We start from the raw sequence: 26,531 nt of genomic DNA on the forward strand, positions 1-26,531 counted from the left end.
TCTATGTTCACAAAACAACACTAAACCAGCTATCTCTACACTGGGAGTCCCAGACTTTTACTTGTCACCTGTTGACTACACAGGGTGAACTTTTTTCCATGCAATATTTTATATTTGCCTTTCTAAAAAAAATATTAAAACCATTTAAAAAGTAAGGGAAGACACTACACGTTGCCTTTATAGAAGTATAATAAAACTAAAATGAATTGAAGATTTAGAAATATTATGTAAAATGTCATGTAAGCACACTAAACATGTATATGTATATATGTGGCTGTAAAGAGATTCATTTTTTTAACACAGAAACAGGCAGTTCAACGAAGTGAAACTTTCTAAATACATAAAGCCATTGTAGTGTTAAATATTACAATACCTCCCTCTGCAGTCCAAAGACAACAACTGCATGTACCTGCTAGTACAAGGAAAACACATTGAACAATATATTTTCAAGCTAGTTAAATATAAAAGAAGAGATACTTGAATAATTAAAAAATAAAATAAAAAACGTGATTAAAATGTAAGTATATTCTGAATGTGTGCCTCAAGTGCATGCATAAAGCATTTGTTATCCAATCATCTATATTGTTAGAAGTTATTATTTTAACGCAGTACTTATAAATAACGAATGATTACGTTCATTCTTTTTATCAGCGCCATCTTCACCAAGAAAAATGAAATTAGATGATTATACCATCTATTATTTTACTTTGGGAGTGGGAGTTTCTTCCATTTTGTGCCCTTTTCACATGTTCCATATCCTGTTATAACATAAACTACACTGTGATTTCCTTTACAAACTTTAAAAAAAGAATTACTAGTATGGCATTTTCACATAGTAGCATTGATCCAGCTTGGGCCAATGTAACTTTGCATTTACCATACCTGTGGGATCCCTCATTGTCGTAGACACGGCTACTCCGGTGATCTCCACTTGCTTCTGGCTCCCATGTCGAGCGGCTGCCCTGCTGCATTATGGACACAGGAAGTTGGCATTAAAGCCATTCAGAGACTGCTTTGCATTTTCTCAATAAATACAAGGCATTTTCTGATTGGACAAGGTAGAAAGGGATCTACATCCACCAATAAAAAAAATCTTGTTGTTTGCTATAGCTTATTTTACTTTGCACATCGCTTCAGTATAGAAAAGGTCAAAGAGGAGCATATGGCAAAGTAATGGCCATCTTCCTGTTAGTTATGAAGATCTGCACCAGGTTTCCTGTATTTTCGAAACTATCACCTTAGTGATTATTTACCTTGTTCTCTGCAATCTGTTTGACGAGTGTATCTTTAGATGTTTGCACAAGGGTATACAGGCGGAAATCTGCTTGGTCCAAGATACTCTGCAACTCCTTCCTTAGCTCCTCCCACTTCATGCTGTCAGATAACATATCTTGTAGCTGCTTTTGTCGCATGTCAACGCCATGTTGTGTGCTGTCCCATTGATTCTTCAACTTTTCCGCTGTGCCGTTAAAAAATCAGGAGTTAATACAAAAGCATAGTATGATAGTTTTTTTTTTTTTAACTGTACTGTTCATCATGCAAATATATATATTATTTTTTTGTTTATTTCTGGTACTTATATAGCGTCGTCAATTTACACAGAGCTTTACATATACATTGTACATGCACATCAATCCCTACCCTCAAGGAGCTTACAACCTAAAATCCCTAACACACATTCCTACATACAGTATACTAGGGCCAATTTAGAAAGGATCCAATAAACCTATCAGCATGTCTTTGGCGTTTGGGAGCAAACCGGAGTACACAGAGGAAATCCACATAGGCCCAGGGAGAACAGACAAACTAAAGGCAGATGGTGTTGTGGTTGGGATTCGAACCAGCGACCCTTTTTGCTGCTGCTCATCTTATTTACTAAAACAGCTAATTTTGTACCACTTTATGGCACAAAACATGTTAACTGACAAGGTGATAAATAGGAATTAAACAGAAAAGATAAAGGGCCAGATTCAGAGAGATCGGCGCATCTTTAGTTAGGCGTAGGGCATCTCATATGCGCTACGACGTCGTAACATTGAGAGGCAAGTACAGTATTCACAAAGCACTTGCTCCCATATGTACGCCGGCGTAACGTAAATGGGCCGGCGTAAGCCCGCAAAATTCAAAGTAGCAAGGCAGTGGGCGTGTTGTATTATAATGAAGCGTGACCCCATGTAAATGCATGGCCGAATGAACGACGCATGCTCAGAATCACGTCAAATTTACTCCCTAAGATACGCCGGCTCCATTCATACGACGTGAACGTAACCTACGCCCAGCCCCATTCACGTACGACTTACGCAAACGACGTAAAATACGACGGCTGTTTCGACGTTTCCGACGTCCATACCTTTGCATTACCTGCGCCTCATATAGCAGGGATAACTTTACACCGGACGTACGCCTTACCTAAACGGTGTAGCTAAATGCGACGGGCGCAAGTACGTTCGTGAATCGGTGTATCTAGGTCATTTGCTTATTCGACGTGTAAATCTACGAAAGCACCCCTTGCGGCCAGCGTAAATATGCACCCAACATACGACGGCGTAGGAGACTTACGTCGGTCGTATCTTGGCAAAATTCAGGCGTATCTGATTTCCAGAATATGCGTATAGATACGACGGCGCACATTTGGACTTACGACGGCGTATCTGGAGATACGTCGTCGTAAGTCCTTTCTGAATCCGGCCCAAGAATTTTGGTTCCAATAAAAAGTCTAAATATATTTGTACAAGTGAGTAAAGAATATGCACCGCAACTCAATGGGGTTGATTAACTAAAGAAACAGAGCATGTTTAATGTGCAAAAGAAATGATCATTAAAGCTGGCCATAGATGACCATGAACTGACCCAATTCCCAGCCATACATTCCAATCCTCCCCACAGTGTCATTGTATTCTCTAATACTCAAAAAACATGTCAGAAGACATGAAGATATGTCAGAAAACACTGATCAAGAGGAAATTTTCCAGCAGGGTGGTAGTACAGAAGACAATTGGTAGATCGCCTTTTGTTACAGCCACAGTACCCATATATGAATCGATATTCACCCATTTGGACCACAAAGTCTATTGAGCGATACCATTTTTCAATCTAGACCAGCATATGATTTTTTGCCACATTGCGTCAAATTTAATTATGCATTTGTATTCGATTTTTTCATGTTTTCTCCATATCACTTCCCACGTATTCTAATACGATTTTCATGTAATCCTGGTGCGATTTCCAGTGTGACTATGCAGTATGACTGGCTTGCTATTTTGATGCAACTTCATAAATAAGAAGCATTCATATGTGATTTTGATCTCCTTGATATCCTTGCTGCCTAAAAACTTCCTCCCAGGCGCTTTCCATTCACACATGAGCGTAGCAGAAACACGCGTTCCCGCTTCTGGTTTGCGGTTTTGATCGGAGCATACTGGCAGAAACAACGTTAAACACTCCTAAGCGCGCTTAAACCTCTGTACAAAGATATTCTATATGAGCGTTTTTTTTTATTTTTTTCCTGGCGAGGGAACTGGTGTTTTTTAATCCCAGTGTGTAAGGAGCCTGAATGCAGCCTTAAAGGGGCTGTAAAGGTAAAAATGTTTCCCTAAATAGCTTCCTTTACCTTAGTGCAGTCCTCCTTCACTTACCTCATCCTTCGGTTTTGCTTTTAAATGTCCTTATTTCTTCTGAGAAATCCTCACTTCCTGTTCTTCTGTCTGTAACTACACAGAGTAATGCAAGGCTTTCTCCCTGGTGTGGAGTGTTCGTGCTCGACCCCTCCCTTGGACTACAGGAGAGTCAGGACGCCCACTAACACACAGCTCCTTTCTCTATCTGCAACGTAGAGAGCGTCCTGACTCTCCTGTAGTCCAAGGGAGGGGGCGAGCACGAACACTCCACACCAGGGAGAAAGCCTTGCATTACTCTGTGTAGTTACAGACAGAAGAACAGGAAGTGAGGATTTCTCAGAAGAAATAAAGATATTTAAAAGCAAAATGGAAGGATGAGGTAAGTGAAGGAGGACTGCACTAAGGCAAAGGAAGCTATTTAGGGGGGAAAAATGTACCTTTACAACCCCTTTAACATTCTAGTTACAAGGGTTGGGCCTGGCAGTTTGATCATTTCAATGTTACTGTGCAGTTTGTTGTAACAGGGTGTTATTTTGTTTGTCTCACCTTCGTTTATTAAACATTTATTGTTTCGAAATTAAAACTGGCTCTAATCTTGGTTTTTCCATTATCAATAATTGGTTATAGTGTTTAGCTGCAGCCTGGGACTGTACAGAACCAGTAAATGAATAAGGCTCTCAGGAAGATTAAACTGCAATAGGTAGCGAGTGCAATTAGGTTATACAGTGTATAATATAACTGAATCTGGATTCCAGGGAGCTTGCACCAAGGCCAGGAAACAATAATGCCTTCTACACACGATCAGAATAAACTCTGACTGATTTTTCAAAAGGAATTCCGTTCAAGCTGTCATGCATACACACTGTCACACCAAATTCCGACTGTCAAGAACGCAGTGATGTACAACACTACGACGAGCCCATAAAAATAAAGTTCAATGCTTCTGAGCATGCGTGTTTTTTCTCCGTTGGAGTTCCATACAGACAAACGGAAAAAAAGATAACATGTTCTCTTTCTAAGTCCTTCGGAATTTCCGAAGGAAAAACTCTGATGAGGCACACACACGGTCGGAATATCGGATGAAAAAAATCCGTCTGAATTTATCCATCGGAAATTCCGATCGTGTGTACTTCTGTTTTTGAATAGCTATTTTCAGTATACTGGCAGATTTTAGCTATCAAAATGAAAGGAGTTGGAAATGAAAAAAATGTTTCACCTTAATGCAATCTATGCATTAAAGTGGAGGTTCACCCAAAAACCTATTTTTTTTTACATTAGATTGATGCTCGTTTTGTCAAGGGGAATCGGGAGTTTTTTTTTACAATCGAAGCCGTACTTAACGTTTTAGAGACGCATCTTCTCCGCCGCTTCCGGGTATGGGCTGCGGGACTGGGCATTCCTACTTGATTGACAGGCTTCCGACGGTCGCATACATCGCGTCACGATTTTCCGAAAGTAGCCGAACGTTGGTGCGCAGGCGCCGTATAGAGCCGCACCGACGTTTGGCTTCTTTCGGCTACTCGTGACGCGATGTATGCGACTGTCGGAAGCCTGTCAATCAAGTAGGAACGCCCAGTCCCGAAGACCATACCTGGAAGCGGCGGAGAAGATCGCTCTCTAAAACGGTAAGTACTGCTCGGATTTAAAAAAATACTACCCGATTCCCCTTGACAAAATGAGCATCAATCTAATCTTAGAAAAAAAAATTCGGATGAACTCCCGCTTTCAGGTGAAAAAACATCTGATGTTGCCGCCCCTGTTTTACTTACCTGACCCGTCGAAAAGTCCCGCGCGATCCTGAGATCCTCTTCGCCGATCAGCCTGGCCGCTGATTGGCTAGAGCGGATGGATTGAGAGCAGCGCAGCCATTGGCTGGCGCTGCTGTCAATCACATCCAGTGATGCGGCGCGCCGAGGGGCGGGGCCGAGTGATACAGCGAGCGGCTATGGCCGCTCGCTGTATCACGGGAGCGCGCCCGCAATTACTCACCACCATGCAAGCTCTCGCATGACTGTGGCCAGTACTTGCGGGGAGGACCAGAGACAGCCGCCGAGGGACCCCAGAAGACGTGGATCGGGGCCACTCTGTGCAAAACTAACTGGAGGCAAGTATAACATGTTTGTTATTTTAAAGGAAAAATTTTCTTTACAACCGCTTGAACCTTCCAGAAATATGGGATGTGCTATTCCTGGCAATCTTCGGAAAATTAAATCAAGTTGATTTAAATCACAATGTAAATCATAATTTAAATCACTAGTAAAAAAAGCTTGATTTAAATCATAATTTTTAAAGAGCAACTGTCATCTCTGTCCCGCAGCGGCTCCTCCAATGACCCGCTGTTGATTCACCAACAGTCCCATTCACTTTAATGGGACGGCTGGTGATGCAGCAGTTACACAACAAGGTGAGGGAGGTGGCGGCAGTAGATGAGTGGATGCCCGCTAACAGGCTCTGTCATGATGGATCTGAAATGACAGGTGCTCTTTAAATGTAAGGACTTATCCTTGCTGGTAGTTAGAATCTTTAATATTTGCAAACAAAATTATGGTTTAAGTTGTCAGGTTAGTAAAACAGTGATATCAGAACCGATTCAATCATACAGTTTGTAGTGTACATAGATTTGCAAAACAATGGGATAAAGGAATATTCCTGAACTTTGTTTTATCTCATGGTTACTGTGATATTATGTGAATGCATCAAGGCATCCTCCATGACTCCATGACAGTGACATGGCATCCTAAATGATTCCATGACAGTGACATGGCATCCTCCATGATTCCATGACAGTGACATGGCATCCTAAATGATTCCATGAATGAATGAATGAATGAATTAATGACTTGTATAGCGCAACGCATGCGAACTGAATCGCCTCTGTGCGCTTTTTCCAGCCAGTATCTGCTTGGCTGGTGCGGTCATTTTTACCCCGTAGGATTATGACACGTGACATGGCATCCTCCATGATTTAATGAAAGTGACATGGCATCCTCCATGATTCCATGACAGTGACATGGCATCCTCCATGATTCCATGACAGTGACATGGCATCCTCCATGATTCCATGACAGTGACATGGCATCCTCCATGATTCCACGACAGTGACATGGCATCCTCCATGATTCCATGACAGTGACATGGCATCATCCATGATTCCATGACAGTGAGATGGCATCCTCCATGATTCCATGACAGTGACATGGCATCCTCCATGATTCCATGACAGTGACATGGCATCCTCCATGATTGCATGACAGTGACATGGCATCCTCCATGATTGCATGACAGTGACAAGGCATCCTCCATGATTCCATCACAGTGACATGGCATCCTCCATGATTCCATCACAGTGACATGGCATCCTCCATGATTCCATAACAGTGAGATGGCATCCTCCATGATTCCATAACAGTGAGATGGCATCCTCCATGATTCCATAACAGTGAGATGGCATCCTCCATGATTCCATGACAGTGACATGGCATCCTCCATGATTCCATAACAGTGACATGGCATCCTCCATGATTCCATGACAGTGACATGGCATCCTCCATGATTCCATAACAGTGAGATGGCATCCTCCATGATTCCATGACAGTGACATGGCATCCTCCATGATTCCATGACAGTTTTTTTTTTTTAAACCTCTGTCAGAACTCAGTGTTTACTTATTGGATTTAATACCCTCATCTTATATTGGTTACATAACTGCCTGATCTATTGTCAGCATTCTGGAAGCAATTAACTATTCCAATATAATGAGAACCCTCAATGGGCCTAGAATACGAAGGAAAATGCTGCTGCATCGATGTGCTCTAATACAACTGAATCTCCCATGGCTATAATGTTTTATATAAAAATTTTCTATTCACTACTTTTGATGTGTTTTATCTACTGGATTTTCATAAATGTAATGCATTATTAGCATTTCCCTCTGTCTTTGAGGTTCCAAATGAAAAACAGCTAGAAAATTGAATTCTAATTTGGCTTTCCTACACATTATGAATACATCGGCTCATGGACAAATATTAAAACACATGATTGTTTTATTTATATATTTACCATGTACAAATGTTTCTGTATAGGACAGACACATACAGAACAATAAGCATTGACTATTTTGAATCGTTATGCTGATAGCATTAGTAAATAGATAGGAAACTGTATCATCTTTACTTGTTTTAAACAGTTTTTTTTTTTTTTTTTCATATTTCCTCAGTTACTTCCTGGTTTCCATGTGAAATAATGTACCGATTTGAGACACAACAATCTGACATAATCATACCACCAGGACAATTAATGTAGCACTTACTTCTGAGAATCTATCTTCCCTTAGCACAGGAACGCAGGCAGGAGCGTGTGCCCAGCTGAGAAGACCCCTCCCAAAGACTCGGAATGTATGACATTATTTGCACGACTGCGCAATCGTCAGTTAAAGTAATGCAGTGGCGTATCGCAAAAAAATGGCCTGGTCATGAAGTGAGTAAACCTGCTGGGGCTGAAGTGGTCAATATTACAGGGTCCTTGTTCTATTAGCAGACAGGCTTAAAGTGGAGTTCCACCCTAAAATCAAACTTTTTATGAACAGCTTGCCTTTAATGTAAAAAAAAAAATCATCTTAAAAAAAAAAAATGTTTAACTCACTTCTATATGGCTGTTACTAGGCATATTTCATAATCTGCCTAGTCCCTAGTCCAAGGTGGTATAACTTCCTGTCCTACAACCCCATTGCCTCCTGGGAAAAGATGACACTCATTTACCAGGAGTCTCTGGGCATTACTGTGCCTAAAAATTCCAGCATGTACCTCTCTCTGAAAATCCACGAAGAAACATGAACTGGGCTTCATAATGCCCACAGCTATGATGGAAACGGCCACAATGGATCCCTCAGATGATATCAGGTAAGTTTTTGCAACTGTTTATGTACCGATCTTGCTTTATTAATATGTTTTAATGAATATTCATAATAATGTAATTGAGATTGCAAAAAAAAAACAAAAAAAATGTTATCCCTGGATCCCCGCTTTAAGAAGGTAAATTAACAAAATAAGGATTTTTTTGGTATGATAGTATGTCATAGTTCGGGAGATTTTAAGCTCCTTAAAGGCAGGGACTGATGTGAATGTACAACATATAAATGTAAATCGCTGTGTAAATTGACGGCACTATATAAGTATCTTTAATAAATAAATGATAGCTGAGCAGGTCTTTGCATGAAAGAAACTGTGTCCAACATCCAGAGTAGCTTCCTGGATTCCTCCTGTGTTGCTAATGAGCATTAGAAGGGATCAAAATCTTTCAAGGAGTCAGGCCCCGTACACACGTCCGAGGAACTCGACGGGCAAAACACATCGTTTTGCCCGTCGAGTTCCTTGTGAAGCCGCCGAGGATCTCGGCGAGCCGAAATGTCCCATTGAACAACGAGGAAATAGAGAACATGTTCTCTATTTCCTCGCCGAGGTCCTCGTCGGCTTCCTCGGCCGAAAGTGTACACACGGCCGGGTTTCTCGGCAGAATTCAGCTCCGACCGAGTTTCTGGCTGAATTCTGCAGAGAAACTTGGTCGTGTGTACGGGGCCTCAGAAGGAGCTGTATATTAACTGCTCTCCTATCCTTGAAAAGTTGGAAGGGTCACATTGGTTTTATTCATTTAGCATCAACAGCTTTACATTTTTAAACTATCATAACTTTCCATTAAAACAGCATTTATAAAGACCTAATGAAGTCCTTCAAGTCCTATTTTGTGTTCCCAGTTCAAGTTTTTCTCTGCTTGGGGGTGAAAATGTATTTGTATTGTTTACCTATGCCACTTTCACAGCTCAAGGAAGACTTAAAGGGGTTGTAAAGGTATAATTTGTTTTCCCAAAACAGCTTCCTTTACCTTAGTGCAGTCCTCCTTCACCTACCTCATCCTTCTATTTTGCTTTTAAATGTCCTTATTTCTTCTGAGAAATCCTCACTTCCTGTTTTTCTGTCTGTAACTTCACACAGTAATGTGAGGCTTTCTCCCTGGTGTGGAGTGTCGTGCTCGCCCCCTCCCTTGTACTACAGGAGAGTCAGGACACCCACTAACACATAGCTCCTTTCTCTATCTGCAACGTAGAGAGCGTCCTGACTCTCTTGTAGTCCAAGGGACAGGGCGAGCACGACACTCCACACCAGGGAGAAAGCCTTGCATTATTACTGTGTGGAGTTACAGACAGAAGAACAGGAAGTGGGGATTTCTCAGAAGAATTAATGACATTTAAAAGCAAAATGGAAGGATGAGGTAAGTGAAGGAGGACAGCACTAAGGTAAAGGAAGCTATTTAGGGTAATTTTCTTTACAACCCCTTTAATTATGAAACATGTAAAGGATTATGGGAGAAACTATTCCAATTATGGTCCCCATAATACCACAATATATAGTGATAGAGAAGTAAGAAAAAGTTCTGGATAGATAGAAAGTTGCAATGAACATCCCTGTCAGATGATATGCTTATTTTGTGTGTTTTGTAAGATTTTTTTTCTATACAAAAATATTTACGACACATAAGAGTTGCAAAATTAAAATTTTCTGTATTTTTTTAATGTGAAAATGTTTTATTGAAGTACCAACCCAAAGAATATATATGCAATTTTACTATAATGAAGTATGACAGCATAAAACACAAGAAGCTGCTTGCATGTTAATGTTTTGGGGAAATGTCCATTTGAAGAAATATCTCTGATGTGTAATGACACAGAAAATGTTTTTTTAGGGAAACTGTAACACTGAAAGAGAGGTTAAAAGTAACATGTGTTCATGTTTAGATTATACATCTTTAACCTCCCTGGCGGTATGATTATGTCAGATATTTGATGCTGAAAGCGGTACAATTATTGTGCATGGAAATTTGGCGTTTTATATTGTAGGCCTGTAATTCTTAGAAATAACTCACTTAAATCTGTCCAAACAAGAGTCTAGTAGACATCCCGGGTATGATAAAGTTTGAAACAAAAAATCATAAATTATAATATAATAAATATAAATAATTATAAAAAATAATAATATAATAATTATAATAAAATGTATTTCCCCACAAATCGCTATCGCTCAATTCTGCACTAGTTCTTATTTACTATCGCTGTTTTCTAGCTGGTTTTAAACCACTTTTGACATAAAGGGACACTTTTGGTTGCTATGGACAATCTCCAGTTTCCAGGCAGAAAAAAGTCTTTATTATATAAAAGTGCATGCAGGACACTGGGTAGACCACTAGGGACAAAGGGGATGTGTAATTATTTTATACAGTATACTGTATGTATTGTGTGTTTTTACTTTTTTGAATTTGGCGCCAATCTCCGCCCGGTGCGTCGCAACGTCGCAGGGAACGGAGATCGGCAGCACTCGGGCACTGTGTGAATCAAGTGAGGAGACAGCTCGCTCACACAGCGGGAGACATGGCAAGATCCAGAGGACAAGGTAAGTAACTTTGCCTGGATCCTGCAATGTGATCACGAGTCTGGCTCAGGGATACCGCTAATGGTACGGAAATTCCACCCCAAGCCAGACTCAGGAATACCGCTAGACAGTTTAAATTAATTAAAAAGACAAAGGGGGTTATTTACTAAATGCAAATCCACTTTGCACTACAAGTGCAAACTACCAGTGCAAAGTACACATAAAATTGCACTGAAAGTGCACTTGGAAAGGCAGTCGCTGTAGATCCGAGGGGACATGCAAGGAAAAAAAAAACAGCATATTAGCTTACACATGATTGGATCATAAAATCAGCAGAGCTTCCCCTAATTTCAGATCTACCCCTCAGGCCTCGTACACACGGCCGAGGAACTCGACGTGCCAAACACATCGAGTTCCTCGGCCAGTTCAGCACTGAAGCCGCCGAGGAGCTCGGCGGGGCGAGAGCTCCCATAGAACAACGAGGAAATAGAGAACATGTTCTCTATTTCCTCGCCGAGCTCCTCGTCGGCTTCCTCGGCCGAAAGTGTACACACGGCCGGGTTTCTCGGCAGAATTCAGCCAGAAACTCGGTCGGAAGCTGAATTCTGCCGAGGAAACTGGTCGTGTGTACGGGGCCTCAAATTTACAACAACTGCACTTTCAGTGCAATTTTAACTGCACTTTGCACTGGTAGTTTGCACTTTTAGTGCAAAGTCGATTTGCCTTTAGTAAATAACCCCCAAAGATTCCATCCATTTCTGAACCCATCTGCCCAATTTTTTGTTTCTCATCTTAGTTTAGACCAGGGGTGTCCAACCCTTTAATCTTCCTGAGCCACATTGGAAGAAGAAGAATTGTCTTGGGTTACACATAAAACACCAAAAATAAGAATAGCTGATGAGTAGAAAAGGTTGGGCAGATCACACGTAAATGATCACTGATACGATAATGTACCTATCTGGGTAATACAACTTCATTTTTTTGTAATATTTTTCATTATAAAAGAAAAAGAGGGCAACATAAAACTACTGCAATATTTGACACTGTTTTTGATAAACTAACACATCAATATGTGGCTTGATGGATACAGTTGCAATTCTCAATGGATTCTCAAGGTGCTCATCAGATATTTTAGTGTGCTTCATCCTTGAAAATAGTTGCTCACAAGTTTAGGTGATGACAAAAAATTATGACATGAAAAGGCATGATTGTGAAGAGTAGGATATTTTTGTTATTGTACAACTTATAAAAGTTCAGTAAAGAAACTGTGTAAAGCTGCATGTGTTTGCTAAGTATAAGGGTCCTTTCACACGTGTGGACCGTTTTTTAGATCAGTTTTTTATCAGTTGTCATCCTTTTTTCATCCGTTTTTCATCCGTTTTTTCATTCGTTTTTCATCCGTTTTTTTTTTTTGTTAGAACTTTATTTTTATTACATATTTTGATGAAAAACGGATGTTAGTGGATCGGATGTTAAACGGATTGTCCGCTAACATCCGTTTTTCGTCCGTTCCGTTTTTTTGACGGAAGAAAAATAGGGTTTTCTTCCGTTCAAAAAAACGAAGCTTAACGGAGACGGATGTTAACGGACGTTAGCGGATGCTCATCCGCTAATGTACGCTATCCCATTGGAAAGCATTGCAGTCCGTAAACGGACGTATGAAAAAACGGACGAACGGTCCACACGTGTGAAAGGACCCTAAATGCATTTTTACAAAAAATCCAAAAGAAAAATCATCATTTTTAAGTGAGTTAATGATTTTGATTTGGGCCACAGTCATAGCCATCTTGGGCCGTAGGTTGGACACCCTGGGGCAGATCCACATAGATCTGCACCGGCGCAGCATATCTAAGATATGCTACACCGTCGTAACTTACTTGGCTTTGTTTCAAATCCACAATGAATTCACGCCGTAAGTTACGGCGGCGTAGTGTATCTCTCGCGATGTAAGGGCGCGGAATTCAAATGCGGCGAGTAGGGGGCGTGTTTCATTTAAATGAAGTGCGTCCCCGCGCCAAACGAACTGCGCATGCGCCGTCCCTAAAATTTCCCCCCGTGCATTGCGCTAAATGACATTGCAAGGGCGTCATTGTTTTCGACGTGAACGTAAATGGCGTCCAGCCCCATTCACGGACGACTTACGCAAACGGCGTAAAATTTTCAAAATTAGACGCGGGAATGACGGCCATACTTAACATTGAGTACGCCACCAGATAGTAGCTTTAACTATACGCCGGAAAAAGCCGAACGGAAACAACGTAAACAAATGCGACGGCCGCGCGTACGTTCGTGCATTGTCGGAAATAGCTCATTTGAATACTCGACGCGGATTACGACGGGAACGCCACCTAGCGGAGGCCGAAGAATTGCATCTAAGATCCAAAGGCGTACGAAGACGTACGCCTGTCGGATCTAACACAGATGCCGTTGTATCTTGTTTTGAGGATTCAAAACAAAGATACGACGCGGGAAATTTGAAAGTACGCCGGCGTACTTCCTTTGTGGATCTGCCCCTATGTGTTTAGATTTTACTAGAGTCAAAAGCTGCAAGTTTGGATTTTATAATTGTGTGTGCTGAGAAAATCTGGTGTAACAGCATGCTCAGATGGTAAGAAAGTTTTTCCTGCACAGCGGTCATGCCAAAACTTTGGCCAAGTAAAACCTTACATAAGTCTCAGTAGAATAAGTAGCTATGGAAGAAAACATACATAAATCATTTGAAGTATCCCTTGTGGGCATGATTGATTTCAACATAACTTCTGCTTGTAACAGAATAATGTTTTCTTTCAGCCTATATTTAAAGGTGGAAAACAATCTTATTACATTGGAAAAGGCTACTCCTTGAGATACCTAGCAAGGTAATCAGAACCATCAATAATCTACTACCAAACCTCAAAATCATATACAGTATAATAGCAAAGCATGTGTAAAAAGTTATAAACTAGGTTATGCCATGTTTTCTAGCTGTTAAGCCGTGTACACACGATTGGTTTGTCCAATGAAAACAGACCGATGGAACGTTTTCATCGGACAAACTGGTCGTGTGGGCCCCATAGTTTTTTTTTCCCCTTGGTAAAAAAAAATAGAACATGTTTTAAAATTTTTCCTATGGATAAAAAAACGATAAAAAATCTAATCGTCTGTGTGGAACTCCATCGGACAAAAATCCATGCATGCTCAGAATAAAGTCAACGCATGCTCGGAAGCATCGAACTTCATTTTTTTCGGCTCGTCGTAGTGTTGTATGTCACCGCGTTTGGACACGAATGGATTTTTGACTGATGGTGTGTAGGCAAGACTGATGAAAGTCAGCTTCATCGGATATCCGACGAAAAAATCTATCGGATTTGATTCCATCAGATATCCGATCGTGTGTACAGGGCTTTATTGTTTTTTTTTGTCTCCTGTCTAACTATGAAAACGCAAAAATAAACACCATAAAAATGTTTTACTGAAAAATCTTCAAAAACTGTCTAATTAGCTGGTTCCTGCATGGTCCCTGAGCGAATAAAACCGGGGCCAGCCTCTCAGCGATCCAGGTGGATATCATATCACGTCCTCCCGGATCATGGGGCATAGCAAAAATATGTAGCAGAATACATGTTCACCTAAATTTATGAAGAATGATTATTTATTTGCAATTTTTTATAACAGAAACAAAGAAAATCTTTTTTTTAAAAAAAATCTGTATTTTTTTTGTTTATTTAGCAAAAGTAAAAAAAAAATGGAGTGGACTAATTACCACCAAAAAAAGCTCTATTTGTATGAACAAAATAATAAAAATTTAGTTTGGGTACAGTGTTGCATGACCACACAAATGCCATTCAAAGTGTGACAGTGCTGAAAGCTGAAAACTGGCCTGGGCAAGAAGAGGGTAAAAGTGTCTGGTATTGAAGAAGTTAAAACTACACTGTATAACATAGACATATTTTGCCATATCAAAATGTTTCCTTTTAGCAGAAAATACAAACCTCTGTCTGTTTTCCCCAGCGATTTGTTGAGTTTCTACTGTAGCTAATTATAATGATTTTCTATGCAACTTCATCAGCAGATGACATGAGTAGCTACTGAAGGTGGCAATTCTGTAGCTAGCTCCAAATGTTTCAAATGTCAATTTCTAGGTGGCTGGACTATAAACTGCTTGGAATTTCTTTGACACAGACCGTTTTATTGACTGCAATTATTTTTTTCCTAGCAACATAAACTTTAAAGATAGTGATTCTGTCATTGCTAAAAAATTCTGTTACCCATGTACTTTCTATTGTAATAGAAGTTTATCAGCCTGCAAGCCCTCTAATGCAGACACACACCGGGTTTTCAAGATGCTAAAAACTATAATAAAAATAATAACTGAAACCTGACATCAGAGTCTTTGTCATAAACGTCGAGAATAAATTACTTCACAGTAAAAGTAGCTACATAGGTTGGTGAGGATTTGTTTTAAAGCTCATTTACTGTCTTTCAATAATGTGTAAAAAAACATAAATTTCTATAGTCTGGACACAGATTTACCGTACATTGAATAATCTTCAGCTTACACAATGTACTTTACGGTTGAAATGTACAGAAATCTGATTTGTAACAGTTGTGATAATAGCCTAATAGTTATGGCCCGTACACACGATCTGAAAATCGACGACAGATCATCCGAAATGTTTTGCTTAATAGTCACAAGTAGAAATTGAATAGGTTACTAAATTCACGAAAATTCTCGTCCGATAGAAAAAAAAATCGTAAGTGATGGTAATGTGTTGTAATGTAGTTTTATTGTATTTTCTAGGGTTGTCCAGATACCGATACCAGTATCGGTATCGGGACCGATACCGAGTATTTGCGGGAGTACTCGTACTCGTGCAAATACCCCCGATACCTAAATAGAATACTTTCCCCCCCCTTTCCCCCCCCACCGCTGCCGCCGCATCGCGCCGCCACATCGAGGGACATGGCTAGAGGGACATTGCTGCATATGTGAGGGACATGGCTAGAGGGACATTGCTGCATATGTGAGGGACATAGCTGCATATGTGAGGGACATGGCTAGAGGGACATTGCTGCATATGTGAGGGACATGGCTAGAGGGACATTGCTGCATATGTGAGGGACATGGCTAGAGGGACATGGCTGCATATGTGAGGGACATGGCTGCATATGTGAGGGACATGGCTAGAGGGACATGGCTGCATATGTGAGGGACATGGCTAGAGGGACATGGCTGCATATGTGGGGGACATGGCTGCATATGGGGGGGACATGGCTGCATTTGGGGACACATTTAAAAAAAGTATCGGTATTCGGTATCGGCGACTACTTGAAAAAAAGTATCGGTACTCGTACTCAGTCCTAAAAAAGTGGTATCGGGACAACCCTAGTATTTTCGGATGACAACTATACTGACTAAATGAAAATCGTACGATCTGGTATATATCGAGAACATTTTTTGTGCTTGTCCAATCAAATAATTATGATCGGCTCTCGAAAGCTCTCTACCAACGATCCGATTATCGGACGATTCTTCATCGGACGACAATTTTTGTACGATATTCGAATCGTGTCTACAGGCCATTAGCCTGATATCCACTGCCTATCATCAAAAATTCTGAACTCCTTGAGCGGATGGCATCTAAGCTGCCTCTTGTATTTTACACTTCTTCTTTGGAAGGCAGAAACAGTGTTCATGTTCAATCAGCTTGCTATTTCTAAGAATAAGTACACATTTTGTATATCTCGTAGGATCAAACAGGACTTACATTTCTCCGTTATAGCTGTTCTGACATCCAAACTAGAAGTTTTGTTTTTAACATTCTGAGCTAAAGTAAAGATAGACTCAAGATGGGGGTGGCGTTGCTCCATATCTTCTTTGGTTATCTAAAAGGGAAAAATAAAAGGGTGTTAATGCTAGGAGGTAAATAAAAAAAATAAAATAAATATATATATATATATATATATATATATATATATATATATATATATATATATATATATATATATATATATATATATATATATATATACTGTGTATATACATACAGTACTGTATATATATATATATATTAGAGCTGAATGATTCTGGGCAAAATGAGAATCACATTTTTTTTTTTGCTTAGAATAAAGATCACGATTCTCGCAGCGTAAAATCTTTCACATTATACAAAAAACAATTGTGCTAACTTTACTGATTATTTTTTTTTATTTTTTTTTTTTCATTTAATAAAGTAATTTTATTTTTTTTGCAAAAATTGCATTTGAAAGACCGCTGTGGAAATACAGTTCAACATAAAATATTGCAACAACCACCATTTTATTCTCTAGAGTCTCTACAATAAATAAATACATATATATATATATATATATATATATATATATATATATATATATATATATATATATATATATATATATATATATATATATATATAATGTTTGGGGGTTCTAAGTAATTTTCTAGCAAAAAAAATGATTTTAACTTTAAAACAACAACTGTCAGAAAAAGGTCTGGTGTTTAAGTGGTTAACCGTTCCGAATTTACATACAGAAGTCTATTTCTTTGATGTAAAAGACAAATTGATACAATGTTTAAAATTGACATTCCGCTGATAGAATGTTTTCAAAACTTGGCAGACTGCCAGACTGATGGCTGAGAGCAGAGAGAAAATTCTCTGCATACCAAAGATCGGGAAGATCGGGAAACCCTTTGTCAAGATCACAATGGGAAAAAATTGTGATAACGATTGTTGATGATTAATTGTGCAGCTCTAATATATATATATATATATATATATATATATATATATATATACAAATTTGCACAAGTGTATTGAATTGTCCCCACATGGTGAAGGCATATTAAACATTATTATCTGTAGATTCCAGCCCTATATGTGTATCCTGGGTAACAAATGAAAGTGGTTGTAAAGGCAGAATGATTTTTTTAAAACCTTCTTCCTTTGTAGACCCCTCTAAATACATACCTGAGCTCGATCCAGTGATGTGCACAAGACCCAAGGCTCTCTCACTCCTCATTAGCTCAGATACAGAAGTGGGTCGGTGCCTTTGAATCCCACTGCTATCAATCAAAGCTAATGACAAGGGAGAGGGGGGCAGGACCAAGCTTTGCTCTGCGTTTCTTATGGACACAAAGAGCAGGGCTTGGGAGTGAGCATGCACGAGTGCCCCCATAGCAAATGGCTTGTTATGGGGGCACTCGGCTTGGGCGTGGAGGATCTGGGCTGCTTTGTGCAAAACCACTGCACAGAACTGGTAAGTATAACACATGTTTTTATTTTAATAAAATAGCTAAACCCTTAAAATCACTTTAAAGCATACTGAAACGCCCCAACAAAATAATAAATTGTAGGATTACCAGTCCTTAGATGTGGTACCTTCAATTGTTTTCTTTTTTCTCCAGGCTTTAATTCCTTTATTGTCACTTGATAATCCTGGGGGTAACACACTCACTGTCCTAGCTTGACTACACTCAGGCCTCGTACACACGACCGAGTTTCTCGGCAAGAACCAGCAAGAAACTTGCTGGGAGATATTTTTTGCTGAGGAAACCGGTCGTGTGTACATTTTCGTTGAGGAAACTGTTGAGAAACTCGACGAGCCAAAAAGAGAGCAAGTTCTCTATTTCCTCGACGGGAGTCTCAAATTGGCTCGTCAAGTTCCTAGACGGGCTGGTTTTCGACGAGAAACTCGAGCGTGTGTGTATGCTAAGAAACCCGCGCATGCTCAGAAAAAAGTATGAGACGGGAGTAAAAGTAGCATTTGTAATGGAGATAACACATTTTTCAAGCTGTAACAGACTGAAAAGTGCAAATCGTCTCTTACCAAACTGTTACTTAACACGCAAACACATGAGATTAGCAAAAGCAGCCCCAAGAGTTGTGCCAGTGGAATCAAACTTCCCCTGCGTCTTATGTGTTGTAGTCACCGCGTTTGAGAACGAGGAGATTTTGTCTTGACTGTGTGTACGCAAAGCAAGCTTGTCGAGTTTCTCGACAAGCCTAACAAGGAGCTCGACAAGGAAAATAATGTGTTTCGCCCGTCGAGATACTCGGTCATGTGTACAAGGCCTCACTCCTCCACTGTATCTATGCATAAAGCTACAGCTGCTATACTGTATATTAAAATTGTGTTCTTTGGGTTTTTTAATCCTTTAATGTTTGGTCTAAAGATACTCGGATATATGAATATATATATATTATACTTTAAATTCCATTTGTCCACAGCAAAAAAAAATGTTATTCTCCAGTGACAACGGCCTTGCTGTGGCAGTATACAGTACTGTCTAATTTGACAGATGATGTAGGTAAATTTATTATATGAGCATATATTCATATTTATTCAGCTTTTTTATGTGAAAATACAATTTCACATTCCGGGCATACAATGATTTTTAATAAGCTTAATGAGTCTGAAGTGTTTATCATAGAAGTATAGAAAGAATTACATGCACACAGCACAGATGAATGAAAAACAATCCATGATAATTACTATGATAATTGCTATTTATGACATCTTAGCTCCACACGCTGTTAAAACAGATATGAGAATGTAACTTTAATCCACCTCAAGCAGAGGGGATTAGTAGAGTTCTAATGCAGGCTGTTTAATTTTTAAAGCCCATCTAGGCTCGTCTTCATAAGAGTTCTCATCATTAAATGCAAAAGTATATATAAGGAATGGTAATGATGCATTAAATAACTTTTGCTGATTATGCTTAAAACAGCACTGTTCTGATGCTAAAAAGAGCCCTGATCATTTTTAGCGAACGCACAGATGTCATTGGACATGGACCGGTGCTCTTCAGAAGTGACTTTCTTTCTAAACTGTGGTTGTAGCAGGTCTCTCAGTTCCAATTGTAAGATGATTTACAATATTGGAGTAGTAGTTTTGTTACTGTTAAATGGTTCTACTTATACTGTGCATGTGAGACAGTTATGCCTGGCTAAAAATTATTATTTAAGACTAGCAGTGAAACGATACCGGTATCGTAGCCAATAATAAGAATTTGCAAAAGTACTTGTACTCATGCAAATGCAGCGATACTAAAACTGATACCTTAACACCCGGTTCACATATATGCAAATTGGATGCATTTTTCTGATTCGCATGACCTAAACCTGCAGCCTTTTCCATTGAGCCGGTTCACATGTGCGGGCTGGCCGCAGCAGGTTTTTAAAGAGTTCTGGTACGATTTTGAGCCCGGTTTAGGTGAAATCATCACATTGACAATTCGCACCTGACCCGCTGAACAAAGTCGCACCGGAGAGGGCTGAAATCCCGCTGTCAAAACCAGATGACACCTATAGGAACCCAGTCAGACAAACTTTTTTCATCGGAAATTCCGACCGTGTGTATGACCCATCGGAAATTCCGATGAATTCCATCAGAGTTTAAATATAGAAATTGTTCTATCTTACTCCGATGGAATTCCGTCGGAATTCTGATGTGCTTTTGGCCGGGCAAAAGCCAGATTGTGTGTACACGGCATTACAGTTCTTCATAGTTAAAAAACAAAACTGTAATCATTTTTCATTAGTCTGAAGAAACTGACAACACAAAAAAAAAAGTTATCAATAATTGGTATCGGCGAATACTTGGGAAAATATTGGCACTCATACCTGGTCTTAAAAAAATGGTATTGGTGCATCCCTATTTAAAACTAGACCCTAGGCAAACAATTTATTGCACAGAATAAATTCTGTCTTTACTACCAACGGATTTGTATTTATATCTATTCAGTTCTGAGCCAGATTGGTGACTTTTCTCTAATGCAATTAGGGAATACAGTTGATCGCAGAGGTCCAACAATGCAGAGGAGGTTAAGAGACCCACGTTTTGTGAAGAACCACACTTAAAGTCCTCTATGGAGCACTCATATCAAAACTAAAACCAGAATTAGGATGTGCTTGCAATTTACAATAATGCCATATATAATCATACACTTCAAACCATTCCAGTGGCCGCCCACAAGGACAATATTTGACTTAGGATCAGATTGATAGGCAACAGCCAGTCTGAAAGTTTAATCATAGTCTTATTGGGGTCAGTGGCAGGTGGCAATTCCACAACCTGCTTGACTATTTGGCATTATTGTAAAGTGCAAACAAATCCTAATTAGGATTTTAGTAAAGAATACAATTATGTTGCTTCCCTGTCCCTAACCTGTGATTGGACATTGAAGGAGCAGCAGCAGACCAATGAGCTGATCTCTCTGCTCAATCTATTCCATCCCCCCTCTCAGAATGTTCCATAACATCATATTTCACTGCAGAACATGCGATTGGCCCCTCGCTTGGCCCTCCCTCCTATACATATGTATTCCATCCTATATACACTATAATGCCAAAAGTATTGGGATGCCTGCCTGGTTCAATATTGAGTTGGTCCCCCCTTTGCAGCTATAACTGCTTAAACTCTTTTGGAAAGGCTGTCCACAAGGTAGAGGAGTGTGTCTATGGGAATATTTGACCATTTTTCCAGAAGCGAGGTCAGGCACTGATGTTGGACGAGAAGGCCTGACTCGCAGTCTCCATTCTAATTGATCCAAAAGGAGTTCTATCGGGTTGAGGTCAGGCCAATCAATTTCCTCCACCCCAAAATCGCTCATTCGAGTCTTTATGGACCTTGCTTTGTGCACTGGTGCACAGTCATGTTAGAACATGAGCCATGCCAAAACTGTTCCCATGAAGTTGGGAGCATGAAATTATCCAGAATGTCTTGTATGCTGATGCCTTTAGCGTTCCCTTCACTGGAATTAAGGGACCAAGCCCAACCCCTTAAAAATAACCCCCACACCATAATACCCCCTCTGGCCTGTACCTTTGGGACGAATTAGAGCGGAAACTGCAAGCCAGGCCCTCTCGTCTATCAGAGCCTGACCTCACAAATGTGCTTCTGGAAGAATGGTCAAACATTCCCATAGACACACTCCTAAACCTTGTGGACAGCCTTCCCAGAAGAGTTGAAGCTGTTAAAGGTGGGCCAACACAATATTGAACCCTACGGACAAAGACTGGGATTCCATTAAAGTTAACGTGTGTGTGAAGGCAGGCACCCCAAAACTTTTGTCAATTAGTGTATGTGTGTCTATATATATACAGACACATACATACAGGCACACCCTTCTACACTTTTTTTTTAAAGAATACATACTGGGCCTGACTGGGTTTTTTTATTAGCCTGAAGTTCAGCCTTAGCAATGCAGTACAGAATAGGGGAAAGCAAAATATATGGATGCTCATAATCTGCCGAGGAACAGTGTTGACAGAAAATGTGTCTGTTAATCATAAGTACTGACCGTACTATCTGCTTAAAATGTAAGCATATTAATATAGGCTATTGATTACAAGAATACATGCACTGCCTAAGGGTCCCAGGTGCATAGGGGCCTAATGATAGTCTTGCATTACATCATACTTTCCAACTGTCCCGAGTCTGCCAGGACAGTGACGCTTTTTACTAAGCTGTCCTGGGAGAGTAGTGTCCCTGGAATCATCCCAAAACCTGTGCTGTGCCCTTCTGATCCCAGTGCGATTCTAGTGTACTGTGCCCTTTGTACTGATTAGTCATGTTTATGGCATTTTCTTTCTTTATTTTTTAAATCGGACTAGTAAATATATTGTATGTTTCATTCTATTAACTATTTATACTTTCATTCTTGAGCAAAGGTGTGTAATTTGGGGCAGGCTGATAGGGGCTCCAGGTCATTACATTGCCCAGGTGCACATGATGCTATTAAGATGGCCCAGGCTACACACTGATAGAAATCCATCCCATTCCTACTGAACAGGCCAAATTCCGACCAGTGTGTAGCCAGCTTTAATCTGAGGCCTCGTACACACGACCGGTTTCCTCGGCAGGATCCATCAAGAAACTTGGTGAAAGAAAGTCACCGCTCCAGGTGGGTCTACTATACGGTCACACACTGTTACAGGATTCCAAGGGTGCTGGCTGTGCACTAGTCAAGCATAAAAGATAGATGAAGGATGGATGGCCGCACTCCAAAAACCGTACAGGTTGTCTTTTATTAAATGAACAGCAAATACATCACCAGATCAAAACAACAGGAACAGGGGAACAGCCGATGTTTCGCACAAAATCAGTGCTTATTCATGGCTGAAACTTGGTGGGAGAGCTTTTTTGCTGAGGAAACCGGTTGTGTGTACATTTTTCATCGAGGAAACTGTCGAGGAACTCGACGAGCAAAAAAGAGAGCAAGTTCTCTTTTTCCTCGACGGGAGTCTCAATTTGCCTGTCGAGTTCCTCGTCGGGCTGGTTTTCGACGAGAAACTCGAGCGTGTGTATGCTAAGGAACCCGTGCTTGCTCAGAATAAAGTATGAGATGGGAGTAAAAGTTGCATTTGTAATGGAGATAACACATTTTTCAAGCTGTAACTGACTGTAAAGTGCAAATTGTCTCTTACCAAACTTTTACTTAACACGTGAGATTAGCAAAAGCAGCCCCAAGAGTTGTGCAAGTGGAATCGAACTTCCCCTGCAGTTGTATGTGTTGTACTTCACCGCGTTTGAGAACGAGGAGATTTTGTCTTGACCATGTGTACGCAAAGCAAGCTTGTCGAGTTTCTCGACAAGCCTAACAAGGAACTCGACGTGGAAAACGATGTGTTTCGCCCGACGAATTCCTCGGTCGTGTGTACGAGGCCTTACTTAACTTCAGAGTTAAAGATTCTGCCATTAAGGTCATATAAAGGTCACATAAACTCACTGTATAACTGTTTAGTCAAAGTAGTTTTCCATTAAATTCTGCAGGGACTATCTCCAGATGCCAGTATACACACATGCAGTACACCGGTGTGCTGGAAATGTTCAGTACCTTATCCGAGTGTAAGGCCGCCTTCTGATAGCACACAAGAACTATGAAAGAGCAAATGTTTTTGCCCTTCTGCTTTGTGACTGAAGAGTATGACCTCTTCCAGTTTAGACAAACATGAGGGGGAAAACATGCAACATTTATCCCGCTCTTGGTGGCTGTGCAGGATCTAAGCAAGGTTTACAACCTGACTACGTATATTTCTACCACATTGTACATACCAACATTTCTGGATGTGTAGGTTATTGCACAGTAAAATGGATGCCACACTATTTGCCAGGCTAAATCTCCTCTCTTTCTGTACCCATCCACAATCACCTGCTTGTACAAACGGCATCTTAAATACATTCCAGACCAGCAATAAATACGTTTTCACTGGATCAGGATTTACTTTAAAACTGGTCTGTGCTAACAGCACACGCAGAACTGTAGGAATGATTATAAGGATCTCAATTTGAAGAAACACAAGACTGATTAAAAAGTGGTCATTTATACTGTAATGCCGCGTACACACGATCGTTATTCATGTCATGAAAAAAAATAAGTTTTTCTCGACGTGATTCCTCTCAAGCCTGCCTTGCATACACACGATCGTGATAAAAAATGCTTGAGCAAAGCGTGGTGACGTACAACACGTACGACAGCACTATAAAGGGGAAGTTCCATTCGGATGGCGCCACTCTTTGGGCTGATTATGCAAATGTCCCTTCTCATAACTTTCTTCTGAGCAAGCGCATTTTTTCCCCATCGTTAAAGCCTACACACGACCGTTTTTCACAACGAGAAAAACAACGACGAGAAAAAAATAGAGAAGGTTCAAAGGGCCAGATTCACAAAAGAGATACGACGGCATATCTACTGATACGCCGTCGTATCTCTGTTTCTAACTATGCGGCTGATTCATAGAATCAGTTACGCATAGCTAGACCTAAGATCCGACAGGTGTAATGGACTTACACTGTCGGATCTTAGGATGCAGTACCGTGGCCGCCGCTGGGGGGAGTTCTCGTCGTAAACCAGCGTCGGGTATGCAAATTAGCACTTACGGAGATCCACAAAGCTTTTTCCCTTCGTTAAGTCGCCGTGTTAGTTTTCCGTCGCAAAGATAGGGTACCTTTTACAAAGTGTAAAGTTAGTACACCATGTAAAAGTATACCCGTCTTTCCCGTGTCGCTGTCCAATTTTTTTTTTAATTATTTTTTTTCCCGGCGCAACTTTTTTTTACCCGTCGCGATTCACAAAACCTCGGCGCATCGTAACTTTGCGCAAAGCACGTCGGGAAATTTGCGTCGGGAGCATGCGCAGTATGTCCGGCGCGGGAGCGAGCCTAATTTAAATGGGTCTCGCCCCATTTGAATTGGCCCGCCTTGCGCCGGCCGGATTTAGGATACACTGCCGCAAATTTCCAGGTAAGTGCTTTGTGGATCGGGCACTAACTTGGAAAAATTGCGGCGGTGTAACTTAAATCGGAAAAGTTAAGTTGCGCCCGGGCTACGTGAATCTGGCCCTAAATGTTTAATGCCCATTTGTCTCATCACAAAAAATGCTCAGGAGCCTACACACGACCATTTTTTCACCACCAATTTAAAAAATTGCATTTTTCTCGTCATGAAAAAGGGTCGTGTGTACGCAGCATTACAGTTGCCTGTGCAGCATATGAAAGCAGGTTTAGAACTTGTACATGTATCTTCCGCACTTACTAAACCTGATGAACACTGTAAACTGTACTCTTCAGTGGACATGTCAGTAGGATTTCCCATTACCTTCATACGTGATATTGTTGTGTTGATATCATCGGGATCACCCACAGTGGCAATATTTGACTTAAGCATCTGGTCTATAAGCAACAGCCAGTCTGACAGTTCAGTGATAGTCTTATCGAGGTCAGTGGTAGGTGGCAAATCCACAACATGCTTGGCCACTCCTGGGAACTCGGAAGCAGAAGAAACCAACACCATTTTCTGAACTGGAGAGAAAGCTGAAAAAAAAACAAGATTATACATAGCATAATCAAGTATAGTAAGGTGTTCATTTAAAGTACAATACAGTATGTACAACTGCTCAGAAAATTGTTTATTATGACTTAGCTAGACAGGTCAACTGCATTATAGGTCAACTGTTTTAACAGATTAATAGATAGATAGGTTAACGTATATTGTGTAGTATTTTAATTCACTCCCTGTTACCGCTTCTGCTTTGTATATATGCTGGAAATATCTAAACAAAAGCTCACGTTCTATATAAATGGACATATGTATGGTTGCATGAACATGTACATGTACAGTAAGCATATGTCTGCTACAACAAATAGTTTATTGAACTGGAAACATGGTCTCCTGTAAGACTAATTCAGCTACTAAACTGCCTGCAAGAGTTTTTATGAGGGTGTATTGCAGAAATAATCTGATGTGATAGGAATGTACACACAGGTACACTTCAGCTCATTTTCCACTTTAATAAATCTGGCCCAGCAACGGTTCACTTCACTGCGATTCACCTTGAAATGCTGAAATTCAGGCTGCTGGAATGTCCTCAGACTGTTCCTGACAGACAAACACCACCGGCATTCAATCACCTCTTCAAGATGCCATATATATGTATTATTTTTTTTATTTATTTATTACAGGTACTTATATAGCGCTGTAAATGTTCACTGTTTTA

General features: G+C 40.3%; 1 protein-coding gene across 8 annotated transcripts in view; it reads right to left on the reverse strand.

The window, feature by feature from the left end:
• The window catches only part of UTRN (utrophin), a 910,930-nt gene that overhangs the window by 500,856 nt on the left and 383,543 nt on the right, over positions 1-26,531 (reverse strand). For all 8 annotated transcript variants that reach the window (XM_040350827.1, XM_040350824.1, XM_040350828.1 and 5 more), the window contains 3 exons: positions 25,634-25,848; positions 16,783-16,900; positions 1,254-1,459 (listed from right to left, as the gene is read on the reverse strand). In XM_040350827.1, the coding sequence (XP_040206761.1) occupies positions 1,254-1,459; positions 16,783-16,900; positions 25,634-25,848 (539 nt within the window). The remainder of the gene's footprint in view (positions 1-1,253; positions 1,460-16,782; positions 16,901-25,633; positions 25,849-26,531) is intronic.

This window comes from Rana temporaria, chromosome 4 (genome assembly GCF_905171775.1).
Source record: "Rana temporaria chromosome 4, aRanTem1.1, whole genome shotgun sequence".
Lineage (NCBI taxonomy): Eukaryota > Metazoa > Chordata > Amphibia > Anura > Ranidae > Rana > Rana temporaria.